Source organism: Microcaecilia unicolor, chromosome 10 (assembly GCF_901765095.1).
Source record: "Microcaecilia unicolor chromosome 10, aMicUni1.1, whole genome shotgun sequence".
Lineage (NCBI taxonomy): Eukaryota > Metazoa > Chordata > Amphibia > Gymnophiona > Siphonopidae > Microcaecilia > Microcaecilia unicolor.
In genome coordinates, this window is record NC_044040.1 from 37118748 (window position 1) to 37139197 (window position 20450).

General features: G+C 43.0%; 1 protein-coding gene and 1 long non-coding RNA gene across 2 annotated transcripts in view; one reads left to right on the forward strand and one right to left on the reverse strand.

Annotated features, from left to right (window-relative positions):
- Window positions 1-14417, forward strand: LOC115478917. Its single transcript, XR_003943592.1, has 3 exons — window positions 1-250; window positions 12844-12850; window positions 14407-14417. It is a non-coding gene; the product is annotated as an uncharacterized LOC115478917 (long non-coding RNA).
- Window positions 8063-20450, reverse strand: part of LOC115478916 (E3 ubiquitin-protein ligase Hakai-like) — a 22546-nt gene continuing 10158 nt past the window's right edge. Inside the window, exons 3-6 of the mRNA XM_030216568.1 lie at window positions 17183-17280; window positions 15425-15508; window positions 13839-13912; window positions 8063-11108 (exon numbers count right to left, since the gene is read on the reverse strand). Coding sequence (XP_030072428.1) covers window positions 10085-11108; window positions 13839-13912; window positions 15425-15508; window positions 17183-17280 — 1280 coding nt within the window. The 3' untranslated portion in view covers window positions 8063-10084. The remainder of the gene's footprint in view (window positions 11109-13838; window positions 13913-15424; window positions 15509-17182; window positions 17281-20450) is intronic.

Consider the following 20450-nt stretch of genomic DNA (forward strand, 5'->3'; position numbering starts at 1 on the left):
TCTAGGGCTCCTGTCTTCCACAGCTCTTCCTGCAATACAAAATGTCTTCTTAGAGGTGGTGGTAGGAGGAACATACAGGATCCCCCATGCAAATTTTGCCAGTTGTGGCCAGCATGGTTGTTTTTTTAAAAAAAAAATCAAAATATCACAGTCTGCATCACTCCAACATAAATAATAGTCCAGTTTATTAACAGGCTTCAAAGTAGAAAATAACACAGGGACAAAGTTTGTCCCCGTCCCATTCTCTAGTGTTAAGGTCATTTCACTCTTAGCTTCATCCTCCTATAATTTTTCCTGTCCAACCTCCATTATGGTACAGTCTTCAGTCAGCAAGATGCTTTCTTCATTTAGCTTTCCCTTGGACAAGAATGCCATAGCACTTTTGTCCAGGCCAAAAATCATCCTAATAGCATCCAAAAACGCTTTACTATAAGTCATTCTGATGCTCACTGGAGCTGTCATCCTCTACAAAAAAGGTTCAATGTTACCTGTATGTCCTGCATATCTTGCACAAGAGCTGACATCTGACAAGCTACACACTCTATATTATTATTATTAGCATTTGTATAGCGCTACCAGACACACGCACCTAATGCTGACAAGAAGTACTGTCACTACAATCTCAACATAGTGTCTGTGCACACCCGTCATTGATTTCATAACAATAAGGACAGATATTATGCGAGTTTTCCAGACAATGTAGACAAAATGCAGCCCATGGATGCCAATAAAAACTTCATTTTTATAAGACATCTTTGGTTGCACTCTGGTTCCCTTGGTCATCTCCAGTGTCTTGTGTTGTACTTATTACAGCGTGCCATGCTTCCAGACATCAAGCGACCCTTAAACCTCATACAGTAGAACTGAGGCACCGCACGCTATACAATACCCCAAACACAACATGAGAACACTGCAGGTTTAAGAGCTGAGACAAGGTCCCAGACAGATATAATGTGCTCATAAAGCAGTATTTACTAGTTTCTACAAGAACTTCTGGGAAAAGTATAATGGCATTTTATCTATAGTGCAGGAGTTTCCAAATCTTATTTGCATGCCTGAACAACCTCGTATGATTTTATTAAACCCAAATCACCTCTATTCTACTCCAAATTCTAACTTAAACAGTATATAATAATGTGATTATTCAACACCAAGCACTGCTGCTTGAGAGAACACTTCTAAAACCAACTAACATAATGGGAAAAATGTTTTGTTTTAAATAAGTGGAATAAAAAAATGACAATTCTTCAATTCAAAGCAAAAGTAACATTCAGAATATCTTCTACAGAGCAAGAAGTACCTTTATAGAAGAGATTACACATCCCTTAAGAGAAAACTCAAATTTTCTTGAAAGTTATTTGGATTTCCAGATCACTCCATCAAATATTGAAACTAAGTAACATTCAAGGGGAATTGTTATTGTTTCCGATGGTTTGGATCCACTTTAATGTATTGACCTATGGCAATTCTGTTACCTCATTAGTTGTAAAAATCTACACCCACTATTATCAGCATTAATCACAGCTTCTCCTCCAAAGGAAATTCTCTCTTGTATGCTGTGCACTATGCTAAGCAGGGATAGCGAGTTGGAGTCAGAAACAACTATGGGTGTACCGACTGCAGCTCCAAAAAACAACATAGAACATTTACAATATATGATACATTTATAATTTTATACCTCTGTATTTTTTTATCCTAGATCTAAAGTACTAGTAAATATAAGGTATATTTACCAGTATTTTAGATCCAGAACAAAAAATTTAAAGCCTAGTATCAGTAGGAGTCAGAGTCAAAGGTTTGGTGCACCGGGAGGAAGTGACGTCACAGGGAAGCATGGTCGCCTAGCTTCTTGGCTCCCTCACCCTCCACTGAATCATTGGGAAAAAAAGCGATCTAACGAGAGAAAGGCATATTAAAAGCTAGCGGATTCCTCCTCTAAACATCTGACATGAGTAAAACCGTTTCTACGCGGAAAAAAGAAGCGGAAAAAAGAAGCGGAAAAAGCATGGCGAGTAAGGCCGCAAAGCACCGCGAATCTCCTGAGCGCGCCTCCCCGTCGGACTCGGATTCAGTGCTATCCATGTCTGAAACGCAAGCCCCTCCTCCAAAAAAAGGTATGACCGGCGAACTCCGCAAGTTTCTCTCCAATATTCAGATGGAGAATAAACATTCCAAAGACGAAATATTGGAGCGGATGGACACGCTCAGTGCCGACCTTAGGGAGCTGGGGGGCCGAATGGAGGAGGCAGAACTGAAAATAGACGAACACGCTGAAACTTTACATAAACATGCAACTCTGCTACAAGAGATGGAACATAAAAATGCACATTTGGAGTACAAATTAGATGACATTGAGAATCGGGGACGGCGGAACAATCTTCGCTTTCGTGGCGTCCCTGAGGGCGGCGAAATTGAAAATGTAGTGGAGATAGTGCAAAATCTTTGTTCCACCTTGCTGGGCCCTGAGGACGGAGAATCCCGGTGTGAATTGGACAGAGCACACAGAGCACTGGGGGCACGAAAGGAGCAACAGACACGTGACATCATCGTGAAGTTCCATAAATATGAGACCAAGGAGAGGGTTTTGGCATCGGCCAGAAAGAATAAGACCTTGGAATACGGAGGAGCTCAGATCCAGGTTTACCAAGACCTGTCGCAATACACCCTCCAGTTAAGAAGGCAGATGAGACCAGCGCTGGAGATCCTGAACAAACATCAAATACAGTATAGATGGGGATTTCCCTTCTCCCTGAATTTTACGTTGAAGGGCACTAAGCATCGGGTGCAAACCCTACAGGAGGCATGGGAGGCCTTGCATGCTGCTGACCTTGTGCCTGCAAAAGCCCCTCCTGGAGCGGTGGCGCCCGCCACAAGGGCGAAACTTCAACGGTGGCAAAGAGTTCCAGAATCACCTAAGAGAAGCAAGCAGAACCGCTGAGCAGGACTGTGTAGGTTCGATGGGGAAGCAGAGACTGTGTTTTCAAAGATCTGGAGAGTGGAGGGTTGTCGTGAGCGCCGGTTCTGACCGGTGGATTGTGAGGCCTGTGATGAAACGGCCTCTAGCCATATCCTTAAGACTTATGTGAAGAAATGAATCGGTAATGACATGAATAGGATGTATATTGAACTATAAGGGACCCTGGATGGGGGCTCAAGGTGGGGGAGGAGGGGGAATTAGTGACTGTTTAGATCTGTTAAGAGTGGAGGGGGGGGGGTTGGACTCGGGGCCAGGGACTGTGTGGGAGCTGGGTAACTTCCTCGATTCCCACTTGAGGGTCATAGGCCTCTCATGTGGTGAGAATGATTGGGATGGGGGGAGGGGGGCTTCAAGGGGAAGGGGCGGGAGGGAGAAGGGGATATTGGAAGGGGAAGGGGAGGACAGGGCTGAGAACAAAGCTGATGTGGTACAGAGGGGTCATGGAAAGATGTTACAGGCTAACCCTGATTAACCAGTGATGGGCACAGATTTAAAGATAATATCCTATAATGTAAAGGGGCTAAATATGCCACAGAAACGACAGAAATTTTATACAGAATTGAAACAGCTTAGGCCACATGTGGCTCTCCTGCAGGAAACACATTTGAGGGGTAGACATGAAAGATTTCTCTCCCATTCAGAGTATCCAGTGGTGTACCACGCCTCAGCAGCAGAATCTAAAAAGGGGGGAGTAGCGATATTAATCCATGGAGCAGTTGGGGCACAGGTGATTAAGGTAAAGAGGGATCCGGGAGGACGTTATATCTTTTTACATATTAGAATTGAACAGGTGGACCTAACAATTGCATCTATATATGCACCAAATACCGGTCAGGCACATTTCCTTGAGAGAGTTAAAAATTCTTTGGCCACTTTTGCACAGGGCTCCCTTGTCATTGGTGGGGATTTCAATGCTGTGATGGATTCGAAACTAGATCGTACAGGAGTCCCTAGAGCTGAGGGTCAGAAGGACTCAGCGGCATTGAGATCTCTAGCATTATCACTAGGCACATTGGACTTGTGGAGGGTGAAACATCAGAGAGAGCGGGATTATACATTTTACTCACCAGTCCACAACTCCTACTCCCGTATCGATTATATTTTTCTAGATGCCACACTAGTGGAGTGGGGACCTGCAGCGGGGATAGGTAGCATGACCATTTCGGACCATGCCCCAGTGTGGGTAACTTTGCCAAATATCAGAGCAGAGCATAAGGATAAAAGATGGTCGTTAAACTTAGGCCTACTGCAGGTAGGGGAAGCGGTGGAAGGCTATAAAAGATGCTACAAGAATATCTTGAGTTCAATCTGGAATCAGGGCCCCCGCTTAGCACGGTGTGGGATGCGATGAAGGCTGTGTCTCGGGGTTACTTTCTGCAATTGGCTAGCAAACAATCCAAGACCCGTAAGGCACAGATAGCGCGTTGTACGGAGGGCATTCGCCGGTTAGAGGCTCAACATAAGGCTAGCGGGTCTGCACGAGTCTTGCGGGAGCTTACTGCACAGCGGGAGCTACTCGATTCTATCTATTCAGAACAACTTGGTCTGTTACAAGCAAAGATAAGAGTGAGCTCGTATGAATTTGCCAATAAGGCGGGGCGTCTCCTAGCCATCAGAATGCGTCGGCAAAAAGCTGAGCGGACTATTTTAAAGGTACGTGAAGTAGGGGGGAGGGATTTAGATAAATCTGAACACATACGTAGGCGGTTTAGGGAATTCTACCAAGAATTGTACGCCCAAGAACTTAACCCCTCTCTGGACTTGGTAGACCAATATTTACAAGGCAGTGAGTTGTCCTCTTTGAGCCATCATCAGCAGGCTTTTTTAGAAGAACCAGTAACCCCCAAGGAAATTCAGGAGGCCATTCGTAGCTTGCCATCAAGTAAATCACCTGGGTTGGACGGCCTGCCCAACGAATTTTATAAGAAATTCGCCCCAGAATTAGCTCCCCTTTTAGCAGATTTGTTTAATCAGGTGGGGAGAGGGGGACCTCTGCCGATGTCTATGATGGAGGCATGGATAGCAGTATTACCTAAACCAGGAAAAGATAAGTGCGAATGTGGATCCTATCGACCTATATCGGTCTTAAATGCGGATGTAAAAATCCTGGCCAAGGTGCTGGCAAACCGGCTGGCCCCTATCCTCCCAGTGCTTATTCACCCAGACCAGACAGGCTTTGTCTCATACAGGAAAGCGATGGACAATATTAGGAGAGTGGTGGACATCATGTATCTAGCTAAGCGAAACCAGAAGCCGCTCTGTATTTTAAGCCTCGACGCGGAGAAAGCCTTTGACCGGGTTCACTGGCCCTTTCTGCATAAGGTATTGGAAACCATGGGGTTTGGATTGCAGTTTAGGAGGTGGATTCAGGCTTTCTATGAATCCCCAAGGGCCTGTGTCCGGGTCAATGGTGGAAATTCTGAGATGTTTACGTTGTACAGAGGCACCAGACAGGGGTGCCCACTGTAACCCTTGTTGTTTGCCATGGTAATGGAACCCTTTGCAGCCCGAGTGCGCTCGGATCCTAATATCTCTGGAGTCAGAATAGCAGATAGAACCCATAAAATAGCCTTATTCACTGACGACGTACTGATGCTGATAACACAGCCTTTAACCACCTTTCCACATCTTGAGAGCATAATAGCGGAATACTCTGCAGTATCAGGGTTTAAAGTTAACATGGCCAAATCAGAGGCCCTGAATGTGACGCTTCCTGAGGATGTGGTGGCAACTCTAAAGATCTCCACTCCATTCTGATGGGCTCATAAACAAATCAGGTATTTGGGAGTCAACCTGACTGGGGATTATTTGGAGCTCTTTAATGCCAACTATAAGGGTTTGGGTAAAATTATTGCGGAGGACCTAGAGCGTTGGGGAGAATTGGGAATATCATGGTTTGGGCGAATAGCTATTCTTAAAATGAACATACTACCACGCCTACTCTATCTTTTCCAGGTGCTGCCTGTGATGATGCCCAGGCGATTTATAGCGTCCTTACAAGATAAAATGGTGCGGTTCGTCTGGGCCGGAAAGCACCCTAGGTTGGCGAGGTCTCTGTTATACAAGGAGCGGAAGAGGGGGGGGGGCTGGGGGTGCCCAATCTTGCTTGGTACTATAGAGCAGCACAAGGGAAAGCGGCACTCGAATGGCATCAGGATTATCCTGACCGTCAGTGGGTGCATATAGAACAACACTCCCTGGGCGAGAAGCCGCTGAGTGCAATTATGTGGTTACCAAAGTCTTTCAGAACTCTGGAGGAGCGAGCCTGCCCCTCTATAACTACAACACTTTATTACTGGGACAGCTTATTCCCTAAGAGACAGTGCATATTGACCCGAGAAACTCCTATAGCCTTTAATCCTCTATTCTTACCAGGTACCACTAAGGGGATATTTACTAAATGGTACGAGACAGGGGTGAGAAATTGGGGTCAAATGTTTGACGGGGACTCATTGCTGTCTTCTCAGGCCTTGAAGGATAGATATCCAGGGGTAGAGAGGGGTGAATTTGCATATCGTCAATTAGCACATTTTCTCCAGACTAAAGCGGTACGAGAAGTTTGCTACCTCTCGAGGCCTAATCAGTCACCTATACCTCATCATAAGTAAGCAAACAATTTGTAGTGAGGAGCACAGGAATAGATGGGAAAAGGAACTGGGCAAGTGCTTGGAAGAGCCTGAATGGGAGAGAATAGAAAGAAGCGTGGTGAGAGTGTCGACACATGTACCCCTGCAGGAGAACGCAGTGAAAGTATTATACAGGTGGTACCTTACACCTGCTCGTTTACAGAGGATATTTCCGTCTTCCTCGGGTATGTGCTGGCGGAGATGTGGCCATAGGGGCACAATGGGGCACATATGGTGGGGTTGTATCAAAATTCGTGCATTTTGGACAGCGGTCCACTTTAGGATGCAGAAATGGTTGGGAGGTACAATACCATGGGCCCCTGAGGTGTTTCTGTTCTCTGCTCGGATTGCAGGCTTAACAGCATGTAAACAGATCCTGGCGAAACATGTAGTGGGAATGGCAAGGGTGGTCGTAGCCTCACACTGGCGAAGGGAGGGGGTTCCCCCAATAACAAAATGGCTTCGCAAACTGAGGTATGTAAGTGAAATGGAGAGACTGATGGCTGAACGCAAAAATCAGATGGGAAAATGGAAATTGGTTTGGAACAATGTCCCCTCTGAAGATCTATCAGTATAGCATGTTGATTATCCGAATGTACCATGACTGTTAATGGTCAGCTGTGTCCTTTTGGAGGGAGGGTGGGTAGTGGGGGGGGGGATTGTTAGATCGAGGGGAAGGGAAGGGGGAATAAAATGGAATAAAAGAAAAAATTTGAAGTTACGCGATGTTAATAATTGAATGATGAAACTGTTACTCACCACAGTGAAGAAACTGTTATTAGATTCTTTGTACTTACAATAGAGTAGCACTTAATTGATGTTTGTGCAATGTATGTTATGTTATGTTATGTTTCATTGAACAATAAAGACTTCTTTCAAATAAAAAAAAAAAAAAGGTTTGGTGCACCGACTCCAAGTCCAAATCAAAAGTAATAATATACTTTCTCACTTCTATTAAAAGAAACAAGGTTAAAATGGTACTGGCAACTTTATTTATTCCAGAAACCATCTGAGGATCATTTACCCTAATAGTGAGCATCATAGCACCCTCCCCCCCACCACCCCCCAAAAAAGCTTTTTTTTTTTTAAAGAGATGTAGCACACAGCATAGGGCAGTTCTTAATATTCAAGAATGTTTGGCATATATACCATGATTAAAATCCGTATTTATTTGCATCCACATTTCCTGAGTTTTAAAGTCTGTGCAAACTGAGATAAAATATATTTGTTGGGGGGGGGGGGGGGGGAGGAATCAAACATCTAACTGCAAGGTTAACTATGCAGAAATTTCACAAATTATGCTTTGAAAACGGACATTTATTTTGGCCATCCGCTTGTGGAAAATTATGGCAGGAGTCAACAAGTACTACAGGTTACAGGAATTCAAAATGATGGTCATTTAAGTGACCCATAAGAATCTCTTAGAAAGCCAATAAAAACAAATACAGTAACATTTTTTAAATGGAAAAGGAAAACTTGAAAGCTGCAGAAAGACTACAACATGCTTCAATTCTGTGGTACCATATTTCCCCCTTTTCCTCTACAGTCTCTTCCTAGACTGGCCACTTACAGCTGCGTTGGAACTACTTCTGTGCCTGCTCATCTTTCCTTGTGGTTTTCTTTCACTCTAAGCATTTTCTTGATCTTTTATGAACTACTTTCCCAAAAACATATTAGTTAAAAAATATTGACCTCTGACCTTCTAAAAGAAGTAATTTGAGGACCGATTCACTTAATGTGGTAACAGTGGTATACATTAAGTACATCAACAAACATGTCATACATATGACAAATTTGTCATAGGCCACATTAGTTCTCAACCCTACCCAGTTGCATCCAATGGGTCCACTCCTCTCCCAACTTCACAATGCCCAATCTGATTAATGCCAAAAATGACTTGAATTTGGAGAATGGCATGATCATAGCTTTTTATTTTCTTAATTTTTAAATTTTCACCTTAGCCTGGGGGAATGACCTGTGGCCTGGGTCTAGTGGAGCCCTAGAGCTGCTGGGGACCAATCTGTAAAAGAAGCAACAAAATGATTGTAACTATAGCTAAAGACACCTTGTTACAAGTGCGTCAAGAAACTCTACAGTACCTGGAAGGAAGGATGAACAAAATTCCACATGCCAAGCTTGCTACTGCCTAATACAGCTGTCCCTGAAGGAACAGCTGAAGATTAAAGTGGCCACATGGGAGGTCTAGTAACCAGGGACAGTGTAAGAGGATGAGCTGACTCGCAGTTGCTACTTTTAAACTCTCTTTCCCATTGCAGCTATTGGCAATACAGTTGGTCCAACTTCTGCTGAGGGCTATCTCAATTAGAAGTCAGGTTGCCCCCATCTGAGCCAGGAAGGGCTGTGCTGTGTCTGTGGCAACAGGCCTACTGCCCCCTCAGCTGCATTAGTCAGCAATTCAAGGCCTAATGGGGCCTATTCCCTAGTAATACGTATTAACTTTAGTGAAAAAGTCCCAAAATAGAAGCGAGCTTAGGTGAGTATGAAGGAATCCTTAGAGGGGAAGACATGAAAGGAAACCCAGATATCAACTGAGGTCTATGGCTTTGCAACAGAAGTACATTGGGCAGCTAGCACCCAAATGGCCTAATCTGCAGTCATATTTCTAAAACAAAGCATCAGATTTACAGAATGACAAAGTATTCCTTTAAGCAGGACATTTACGCTGCATTGCACGGGTGTAACAGCACTTAAATATCAGAAATTTCCATTCTGAGAATGCAGGTAAACATCTTCCACAATAAAAGGTCATTAGCACACCTGCTCCGTAATGTAAATCCGGAAAGGCTTTATTTTAAGTTGCCCTGTACTTTTTTTTTTCTATTTCAGGTTTTCAAGTTCTTCAAGCATGAACTTTGCTTCATCTTGATACATGTTTCAATATAGGTATAGGAATCTGCTGCTAAAATAAAATCTGGGGAAAGGTGGGGGTTTTCCCCCCCTTTTTGTTAGCTCCGAGTATTAATTGGATGTGGGCAAATAAAGGAAAAACAGATCAATGCTCTGAAGAAGCAGTATGTTACTGTGTTCAGTCTCATGTAAAAAATATGCTCTTTACAATCATATTTAAACTTTATACATGTTGACAAAATGCATCACAAATAAAACTAAACAGCAAATTTAACAAACAATATACAAGAAAGAGCAATATGTGTGTGTGTGTATGAGATTTTCCTGCTCTAGAAAACAGAGAAAAGTTATCGCACGGGAAAAGTTACAACACTAAGGGACACAGTCTTAAAATATAGCTGTGGTTTTTCTAAGTCACATATTTGCACTACAATAAATTTTGTGTTAAAGTCCTAAGATCAAAGCTTAAAACAATGAAAATGTTCCCACCATGTCCTTCTGTCATGGCAACAGTTAAACAACGTTTTAGAAATGGGTCTATTACTCAAAAGACTGGCTATAGGTCTACAAGTGAAGCTGCAGCTATATCCATCCCCAGGGTGTACTGCATTCATCATTGATAGTATGGCCTGTATCGAGTTTGATCAGGATGATGTGGTCCAGGAATCGGGGCTTGAGAAGGTGGAGGGCCTTGCATTCGTGGAGGTGGTCCCCTTGGAGCAGGCCACATACCAGGGCTCAGGCCCCCAGGCTGTGTGAAAGGAGGGCTGAGAGTTCCTTGATCTTCATTGAACTTCGGCAATGAGTTAGGATTGTAGTGACGAGGAGGGGGAGCATTTACAGGTGGGCCACCATGTTGAGGGGGAGGTCCTGGAGGAGGATGATTCATATATGGAGGCATCTGGGCAATAATATGTCCAGGGGGAGGAGTAATTGGCGGTGGAGCAGATGTCATTGGTGGGGGTGGAGCCTGGCTGTAAACTATATGAGGGGTAGCTGCTGCCTGGGGAGGATGCTGCATTGGATGGCTTATTGGTGGAGGTGGAGGAGGGGGTGGTGCATAGTGCTGCTGGGGAGGCATGATATGATGAGGGTGGGTTACCACTGGTTGACCTGGATATTCAGGATGGTGGTGAGGAGGGCCTGGGGCAGGCGGAGGTGGCTCTCGAGCCCCAGAACTGGAATCATCCTGAATAGGGACAGTTATCAAATTGCTATGCTTTCTTGTAGAAATCCGAAACGTGTCCTGATTCACTGAACGAGGCGGCGCCATGGCCATCTCAGCTGGGGATGCCCGCATGTCTTCATGCTGCTGATTATAATGCTCATGTGGCACATGCTGGATCGGAGGTGGTGGCATCAGGATGTGTGGCTTTGGTGGAACATGACTCATATGGTGCTTATCCGGTGGCATTATGAATCGATCTGGAATTTCTGCAGGAGGTGGCGCCATTGGTGGGTGAATGGGCTCAGGCTGAGGCCGTGTAGCCGGTTTTGCAGCTCTCATGTGTCGGTGATTGATGTGAGCCTGCAAGTCTCTCTGAGACAAATACGTTCTTTTGCACCCCTGCACAATGCTACACATGAAGAGAGAGCCTCGCATACATTGCTCAATTCGCTGAACAGGGTCACTACAGCTAAATAAGAAAAAAAGCACACATTACTTAAATCAAACAGCAATTACATTTCTTTCTGGATACTTCTGAGGACGACAGGAAGCTTACTTTTACTGACATATCAAAGCCAGTAAGTCTTCAATTGGAGTCCTACTTTACAATGAGTGGGCTTGGTAACAATATGTTAATTTTCTATAAAGCAAATAAAAAAATAACACCTCCAAAAACAGATCAAATGATGTTTACAAAAAACAAAAACACACTCCTGAAATACTATATTATAGAAGCCAAGATTTTAGCTCAAAAAATTATATAAGTGAAAAGAGACTCTCATAATGAATATCCGAGTCATCTATGCAGTCCACTGTGACATTATAAGGGGCATTTTTGATAAAACGTCCAAAATCGAGTGGTTAATATTGCCATTTTTTAACCTCTTTTTGGTTCGAAAGTTGCCTTTTTCTAGACATTCTGTATTCAGTGCCTTTTTCTTTTGGGACCATTTTGGAAAAGAAACCCGTCTAAGAGAAAAATGCTCAAAAACCAGCCACTGAACATAAGAATAGCCATATTGGGTCAAACCAATGGTCCATCTAGCCCAGTATCCTGCTTCCAACAGTGGCCAATCCAGATCACAAGAACCTGGCAGAAACCCAATAGCAACATTCCATGCTACCAATCCCAGGGCAAGCAGTGGCTTCCCCCATGTCAGTCTGAATAACAGACTATGATGGACTCTTTCTCCAGGAACTTATCCAAACCTTTTTTAAACCCAGATACGCTAACTGCTGTTACCACATCCTCCGGCAACAAGTTCTAGAGCTTAACTATTTTTCAAGAGAAATTTTTTTTCCTCCTATTTGTTTTAAAAGCGTTTCCATGTAATTTCATCAAGTATCCCCTAGTCTTTGTACTTTTTGAAAAGCTGAAAAATCAATTCATTTTTACCATTCTACTCCACTCAGGAATTTGTAGACCTTAATTATGCCACCTCAGCTGTCTCTCCCAAGCTGAAAACCTCTTTAGCCTTTCCTCAAATGAGAGGAGTTCGATCCCCTTCATCATTTTGGTTGCTCTTCTTTGAGTCTATTCTAATCCCACTATATCTTTTTAAAGATATGGCGACCAGAATTGAACACAATACAATATTTAAGGTGAGGTCGCACCACACAGCAATACAGAGGTATTGTAATATTCTTGGTCTTTTTGTGCATCACTTTCCTAATAATTCCTAGCATTGTTTGCTTTTTTTGGCCGTTGCCGCAAAATGGACAGATTTCAGCGTATTGTCTACAATGACACTGAGGTCTTTTTCTTGAGTGCCGATTCCTAAGGTGGACCACAGCATCAGGTAACTATGATTTGGTTTCTTCTTCTCAATGTGCATCACTTTGCATTTGTCCACATGAAAATTTCATCTGCCATTTGGATGCCCAGTCTTCCAGTTTCCTAAGGTCTTCCTGCAATTTTTCACAATCCACATGTGTTCTGACACCTTTGAATAGTTTTGTGTCATCTGCAAATTTAATCACCTCACATGTCGTTCCGATTTCCAGATCATTTATAAATCTGTTAAATAGCAACGGTCCCAGTATAGATCCCAGCAGCACTGTACTCTTCACTCTCCTCCACTGAGAAAAATGGCCATTTACCACAAGGCTAGTCCAGGGACCTGCCTGCTGCTCTAACTAGAATGGCCATCACATCTGAAGCTATCAGAGCCTAGTATGTACTGTCACATCTTAAGGGGAGGGAGGGGCTCTGTGACCACTGGGGATATAAGAGAAGGTTATGCCTTAATCCCTCCAGTGGTCACTGGGTCATTTAGGGCACTTTTTGGCAATTTATTCTTGATTGTAATAGGTCTAGCCAAAAACATCTTAATTTTGGCCCTAGGCATTTTTGTTTTGTTCCATTACTGCAGAAAAATGTGTATTTTCTGGTGCTGCCCAGGTCACACCCAAACTCCTCCCCCCCCCCCCCCGAAATTGGGACGAACTATGGAGAAAAACGTCTAGGGTCAAAATTCTGAACTTGGGACATTTATGAAAGAAAAATGTCCAGCTGCCACTTCATGATGTTTTTTGGGCCTTTTTTTTTTTTTTTGAAAATGTGAACTTACAGAATTTAGAGGTCCTTTTACTAAGGTGTGCGAGTGTTTTTAGCTCATGCTAAACGCTAGAGACACCCATAGGAATATATGGGTGTCTCAAGCATTTAGCACACACTAAAAACACTATTGCATCTTTGTAAAAGACCCCCCCAAATGCACTCTTTCACTTAAAGAGGACTATGATTAAATCCATATGTGAGTCTAAATAGCAGCTGTAACCCTTGGACTACCTACATAGATGACCCAGACATTCAATGAGAGCCTTTCGCTTATATAATTTTTGGGGGCTAATATCTTTGCTTTTATAATGTAGTATTTCAGGATCATTTTCTATTAAAAAAAAAACCATTTGCTATCACTGAGCTGGACCGCTTCACTAATTCTCAAAAACATTATTTTGGCATAAAAACTGAAATTACCAGTAGAGGTCACTAATTTATCCCTTCTCGGTTATAAAAAATATCAATCACCAAAAAAGCCACTTACAATACAAATAAAATCTGAAAAAGTTAAAAGAGCACTTGCGTGTGCACTGTCACATTACATTAAAACACGGGGCATGTGCACTCCAAGACTATTTTATGTCCTATTGGATTACTACACCATCCTCTGAGCAAAAGGATTTCCAACATGCTTACCCTGGGCATATCTTGTCTCCTTTTTTCTCGTGCTGACTTGCACAGTCATAGCAGAACACGTGCTTGCATGGGATCTGGGTAAACAGAAAAAAACAGGACAGTTACATCTTAAGCAACTGAAAATTCATGAAATGCTTTTCTTACGCTCTTCACCCCAAAATGACAAGGGCCACTGGCAGTTTATGGACTGGAAGATTTATTGAGGCATAAACCTTCAAGTATAACAGTCCACATAGTCACATGCATTCCTGTCTATCTTGCATTCTGTAAATCAGTGGTTTCCAAACCTGTCCTGAGGAAGAACCAGTCAGTCAGGTAATCAAGCCAGCTGCAGTGAATATGCTAGAGATAAATTCCCCGAGACTAAGCTGATCTCATGGACATCAGCTGAACTGCCACCAGTTTCAAAGCCTGCAGCAGCAGAAAGAAGGGAACACTGGATACTTTCCTGGCACCAGCTAAGTAATACTGGTGGCAGAGGGGGAGAAGAGGAGAATAAAGCATGGCTCTGAAATTTAAACTTCCAGATTAGCCAGATGTGTCTGAGCTTGTGAAACCCTACTCTGAGGTCCCCAGTCCAGGAGGACACTAATTTTCAGGATCTGTGCTAACTTCCCACTGACACTGATTGAAGTTAATGAGAACCTGAAAATTTGTTTCACCTCTGGGAGTACAGTAACATTTCATTTGGTACAGTTTGGTGCACTGGAAGTAATTAGAATGCATTTACATACTAACTGTGCAGTGGTTTACTCCCAGGTTAGTGCTGAGTTTGTGCGTACTTATAATACTTGCTACATTGGAAGTAATCATAGTGCACACAAAATTAGATTTGAGCAGTTATTACATCAGACTCTTAGACTGTATGATCTCTGGTGCAGGGAAATTCCTAATGCACCTGAACCATAACATGCCTTAAGCTTGGAGTTTGGAAAGTCTGGTAATTAAACTCAATTTTTAAAACACTGTAAATATTAATTGATGTGTATGTTATATATTTTTGTTGTATAGGTGTTTAAAAAAAAAAATAGAGCAGACAATCTTCAATATCCAATGTGGTAAAAGCAAAGGAACAGATCTGAAGAAATCTTACATTTAAAAGGAATTTATTTACTACAGCTGCAAGTTGTGCTGCAGAGTGTGATGGAGAGAGAGCTCTTATCACATAGGTTATACCTATGCCACATACCTAGTGGCCTTTGCAGCCCTGCAAAGGGCAAAACACGGCCCACGTCGGGCATCTGGTCCTTTTATCTATCGTAGTGAATAAAATCCTTTCAAATATAAAGTAAGTGTTTCTACAAGATGTAGTTACAATTGCATTCCCTTGCTCTCTTAACTCTAGTCACACAAACTGCATCTGCCTGCAGAATTCTTCTAGCATGCCTCTTAAATCCTACACCGTGCAACAGCCAGCACAGCTCCCCCTAGGGGCTGGGAGAACTTATTCTACCACAGTCCGAGCTCATGTGTCAAAGAAGTAGCAGTATTCATGTCTGGGAATGCAACCCAAGAATCTCACATAATCTACACTGCACTAGGACTCCTGTGCACTTCTCTGGCTTAAAGGGTGTAACGATTCTTACCATACGTCCATAGACTTTAATAGGCAACCCACACTTGTCACAGAAATGGACAGGCATATCATCTTTTTCTCCCAGAAGGTTTATCTATAGAAAAATAAAATTACAGTTATCTAGAATTAACTCAGAGCTCAATGAAAATCAGTTAATTTCTCTAGAAAAAACAGTGAAAACTAAAAATCCACATAAGCTACCAAGAAGCAAAATGTCATCATGCATAAACTCTGTGGTTAAGTAAGCTCTCTGCCTACTATACTGTCAAGAAGCAAACTTATTGCTGCAATAGTGATCGGCACATACTGCCTGGCTACACCTGCATAAAAATATTTACACCAACATGAAAAAAAAAAGGCTGATGATTCTATTTGTGAGGCTGTGCTTGCCCCCCCCCCCCCCCCCCCCCCCCCCCCCCCCCCCAGAAAGATGCCGCCTTACACAATTGCCCGTTTGGCCTGATGGTTAGGCCAGCCATGAAACTACATTTCAGGCAGTATCAAATAGCAACAATATGGAAATCCCTCCTTTGGATCTATTTCCATTCAATGGTCTGAGACTCATCCATACAAAAGGACTGCATTCACAACCTAAGCCACTTAGAGAAATTTGAAATCCAAGGCTTTCTTCTCATCTTGTGCGGGGTCAGAAGGACAACTCCCTTAGCCTCAGAAGTATCTTGATGGGGAATGAGAATGGAGCTGAACACAAAGTAAAGAATATAGAACTTGTGTTCAAACCCAAGAAAGAAAACAGACATCCATAAATGTAAAAAAAATATACATTTCTCCCCAATCATAGCACACAGTACTCTAAAGTTTGCTAATCTTGCTCCGAGTAATGTTAGAAGCGTACACTCAATTATCAGTTTAACGCCTGCTTTATTTTATTTTATTTTTGTTACATTTGTACCCCGCGCTTTCCCACTCATGGCAGGCTCAATGCGGCAGGCAATGGAGGGTTAAGTGACTTGCCCAAAGTCATAAGGAGCTGCCTGTGCCAGAAATCGAACTCAGTTCCCCAGGACCAAAGTCCACCACCCTAACCACTAGGCCACTCCTCCACTTTATCATCCATCACCTGCCAACAGCCAAATGTAAACCAAAGGGTGCAATAAGGGTAGGTAAAATCTTTAGCAGACAGCACAACTGTACCTTGCCCTGTAAGAGCAGCACTGTAACTGGTTTTAACAGCATACCTCTAAACTCTCAAAAGTTATACATCCCCAAAACATTAATGCACAAGGTGTAGGGGAGGGGGGAACCATTGACTAAAAAGGTGTGCATGCTGGCGCATAAGAACCATCTGGCCCACCCAGTCTGCCCAGTTGCTCCTGCCTTCCTTACTCCTAGCCGAGGTATCTCATCTTCCAGCTATATAATCCTGAGTGGAGGAGTAGCCTAATGGTTACTGCAGTGGTCTGAGAACGACTCTGGGCAAGTCACTTAACCCTCCATTGCCCCAGGTACAAAATAAGTAAGTATCTGTATATAATATGTAAACCGTAAACCACTTTGATTGTAACCACAGAAAGACAGTATATCAAATCCCATCCCCTTTCAGCATCTTAGGGCACCACACTTTCCTATCCTAACTCTTAACCCCTTCTTACTGTGCTAAGGGCATCTCTCCCAGCTGTCAGGCACACAAGCCTCACCACCTGCAGGATACTGTTCCTTCTCTCTAGATGTGAAAGATTCAGCAGCTGCACCTTCACAGCACGCACCCAAGACAGATATCAAAAACACTAAATTGGCACAATGGTACCTTAAAGTCCCAAAATATGTGTCCAGGAAATCTTCTTTGGCTGCCAAATACATCCCCTACTTTGCAGTCATACCTTTCATCTTCTTTGTAGTTAAATCCTTCAGGAATAAAAGGGAAAACACATAAAAAGAAGTCTGTATTCAGCTGCACCCTACGCCTGGAATAGACTTCCTGAGCCCCTACGTCTTGCCCCATCCTCGACCATCTTTAAATCTAGATTGAAAGCCCACCTCTTTAACATTGCTTTTGACTTGTAACCACTCGCCTCCACCTACCCTCCTCTCCTCTTTCCTCTACACATTGATTTGCTTGCTTTATTTTTGTCTATTAGATTGTAAGCTCTTTGAGCAGGGACTGTCTTTCTTCTATGTTTGTGCAGCGCTGCGTACGCTTTGTAGCGCTATAAAAATGCTAAATAGTAATAGTAGTAGCTGGAATTCACAAAGTACGTTCTTTAGCTATCAGACTACCAGAGTGGGACATTTCTGCACAATCTATTTTTTCTTTTTTTTATTTATTGGGATTTATTAACTACATTTATGATGAGATTCACCCAAGGTGGTATACAGTAGGTACAGCTTAACATCAAACTTACAATTTTATTAACAGCATAATAGTAAAATGAACAAATATAAACATAAATGAAAAAAAATGAGGTAAACTTGAAAACAGCAAATTGAAATCTAATAATAGGATTACCATGAAACAGGATCAAAAATATACACATTTAACAGCACTGAAATTCAAATAACAATGATAAACTACAATGTCAGCATAATATTAATGAAATAAATAATAAGCATTCATTACAACATTCAAATAACATTGCTATGATACTAATGCTTTTCTACAATGCAGCTTACAATATAGCTGAGAGGCCAAGTGCAGATTGAGCCTGCAAATAGGTGGGAAAATGTGGGATACAAATGCAACAAATAAATAAATAAATATATAGATGTGGACAAGATGAGTTGTACAGTCAACTGGGATAAATAAATGGGTGGCTAAACTAAAGGCAAGTTCTTTGTACATGATTGAGCATGACTGAAAATACCGGAAATTAAACATATCTATATAAATAATTCTCACCCAGTAATTCTTAGCACCACTCACTGTCACTCCACCATTCCCTGCCCCTCACCCCTCACTGTCACTCACCTGCCCCCAGCCACGCCTCTTCTGCACATAATTCGCAAGGCGTGAAGTTGCACTTCCGGAATGTGAGGCGGCGTAGATCAGAATGTGTCCCCACAAGTGTCCGCCCGGCCCTCGCGTCCGAACGTTGTGAAATCCTCATGACGTCCGAACACCATCGCCGCCCCGCCCTTGCGTCAACACGTTGAGGGCAGCTGAACATAACACACACTACAAACGCCACTGCGAATGCCGCTATGCAACCCCCTACAAACAGCATTGGCGCCCGCCCCGCCCTCGTGTTTACACATCGAGGGCGCGAGAGGACTTCCACAGCCTTCATATCTGCGCCTCAGAGGACCGCAACGGCGACAGCGAACAAAATGCAGTGGCGGTAGGTAAACACGGTGGACTCCTTCCTCCACCACTTCAGACACAACAGTCGACATGCTAAGCACGACTGACATCACTTCCCTTCACTCGCAGGCAGGCAAGGAAGCAGGGAGGGAAGGGGGGGGGGAGGAGCGACACCCTGCCACACACTCTCATTTACACACACACACTTCTCTCTCTCTCACAAACACACTTGCCCACAATCACTCTCTCTCAGTCACAAACACACACTTCCACCTGGGAGGGAGGGAGGGGGGCCACCCTGGCACAAAATCCTCTTCAACACATTTATTGCACAAAACAAATACCTTGCTAGCGCCCATTTCATTGCTCTCAGAAACGGGCCTTTTTTACTAGTCTGCCATACAGCCTTGTGAAAAGTGACCTGTTTATTGCCTAAATGAACTATAGAAACTCAAGGGATGTGGAATAACCGATGCAGAAAGCTATAACATAAAAATCATCCACAGGTGTGACTATGAAATCCAAAAGTAAATTATGAAAAAGTAGGAAGGAAAAGCCTCAAAGTCGCTCAAACACTGTTAGATTGCAGGGAGCAATGATGATCCAAACAGATCACGGCTGCATCATCTGCAAAACCCTTCCATTAACATAATATGCAGTGCTCAGCAAAACTCAGAAGTGCTCAAAAAAGTGTTGAATTATCAAAATAACATCAAAGAGCAACTTATCTTAGAGCTGAATAGCTTGAAGACGACTTCAGTCATCTGCTAAGGAAGCTCAATAGCTAATTTCTCCTGATTTAGGGCCTCTTTATCAAGCCACACTAGCTGCTCCCATTGCAGTGATGCTGACAAAGCCCATTCATTTTGAATGGGCTCCATCGGCATTGCTGCATGGCTTGATAAAAGAGGCCTTTAGAGCCTTAGGTCAGTTATCTTTTTCATTGGTTGTATAAATTTATTTTCCTTAATATCTTTGAAATTGAATCTCTCAATTTGAGGGCTGGAGATAAACTTTTAGCATCAAGAAAAGATTTTTACCATTCATTTATTATTGTTCTTTTTCAGTACAAGTGGAATATTTGAATTGATTGTAAAATTTTCAATTAAAAAATAAAAAAAGTATCTGGTATGTGCCAGTCCAGTGGTAACACGTTGCTCTGCAGAAGCCCTGGGCGCAACTGTCAGCTCTACCCCTCTGTTTCCTGCATCAGCTGCGGATGCATCAAGAGGTGGCAGCCCCAGGAGGTGGGGGGAGGGGGGGGGGAAACGGGAATGTCCCAGTCATATTGCAATGGCATACCTACAGAAGGTGCACTAGGTCTGTCGCTTCTAAAGAACAAATTTACTACAATGATTGACTCAGGTGAGCGGCCAGGAAATATAAAGAAAGGAAAACTCTCAGGCAGATGCAAATGAAGGTGCTGTAGCCCAAAAACCCAAAGGAGCAACTGTTGGAAAGATTAACAAAAATCTTCAAATAGGCATAGGCCCTGAAGCCCACTTGTAGGTGTCAGCTGGGAAGGAAAGAACATCATCCATTGCAAATTTCCTTCCCATCCAGGGCTGTGAATTATCCCTGCAGCATTCTCAAAAACTTTTACTTCAACAGCTTCAGGGATAGTCAAGTTGGAGGCCTGTCTGTTCTGCTGATCCTATTATTATCTGTATGAATCTGGAGCCTACTTTACACAAATCTTTGCCTTTATCATCACTTGTATACAGACTTGCATTTTCCTTGCTGTGCCCCTTCCAGTCCTGCATTGCCTGTATGTTTC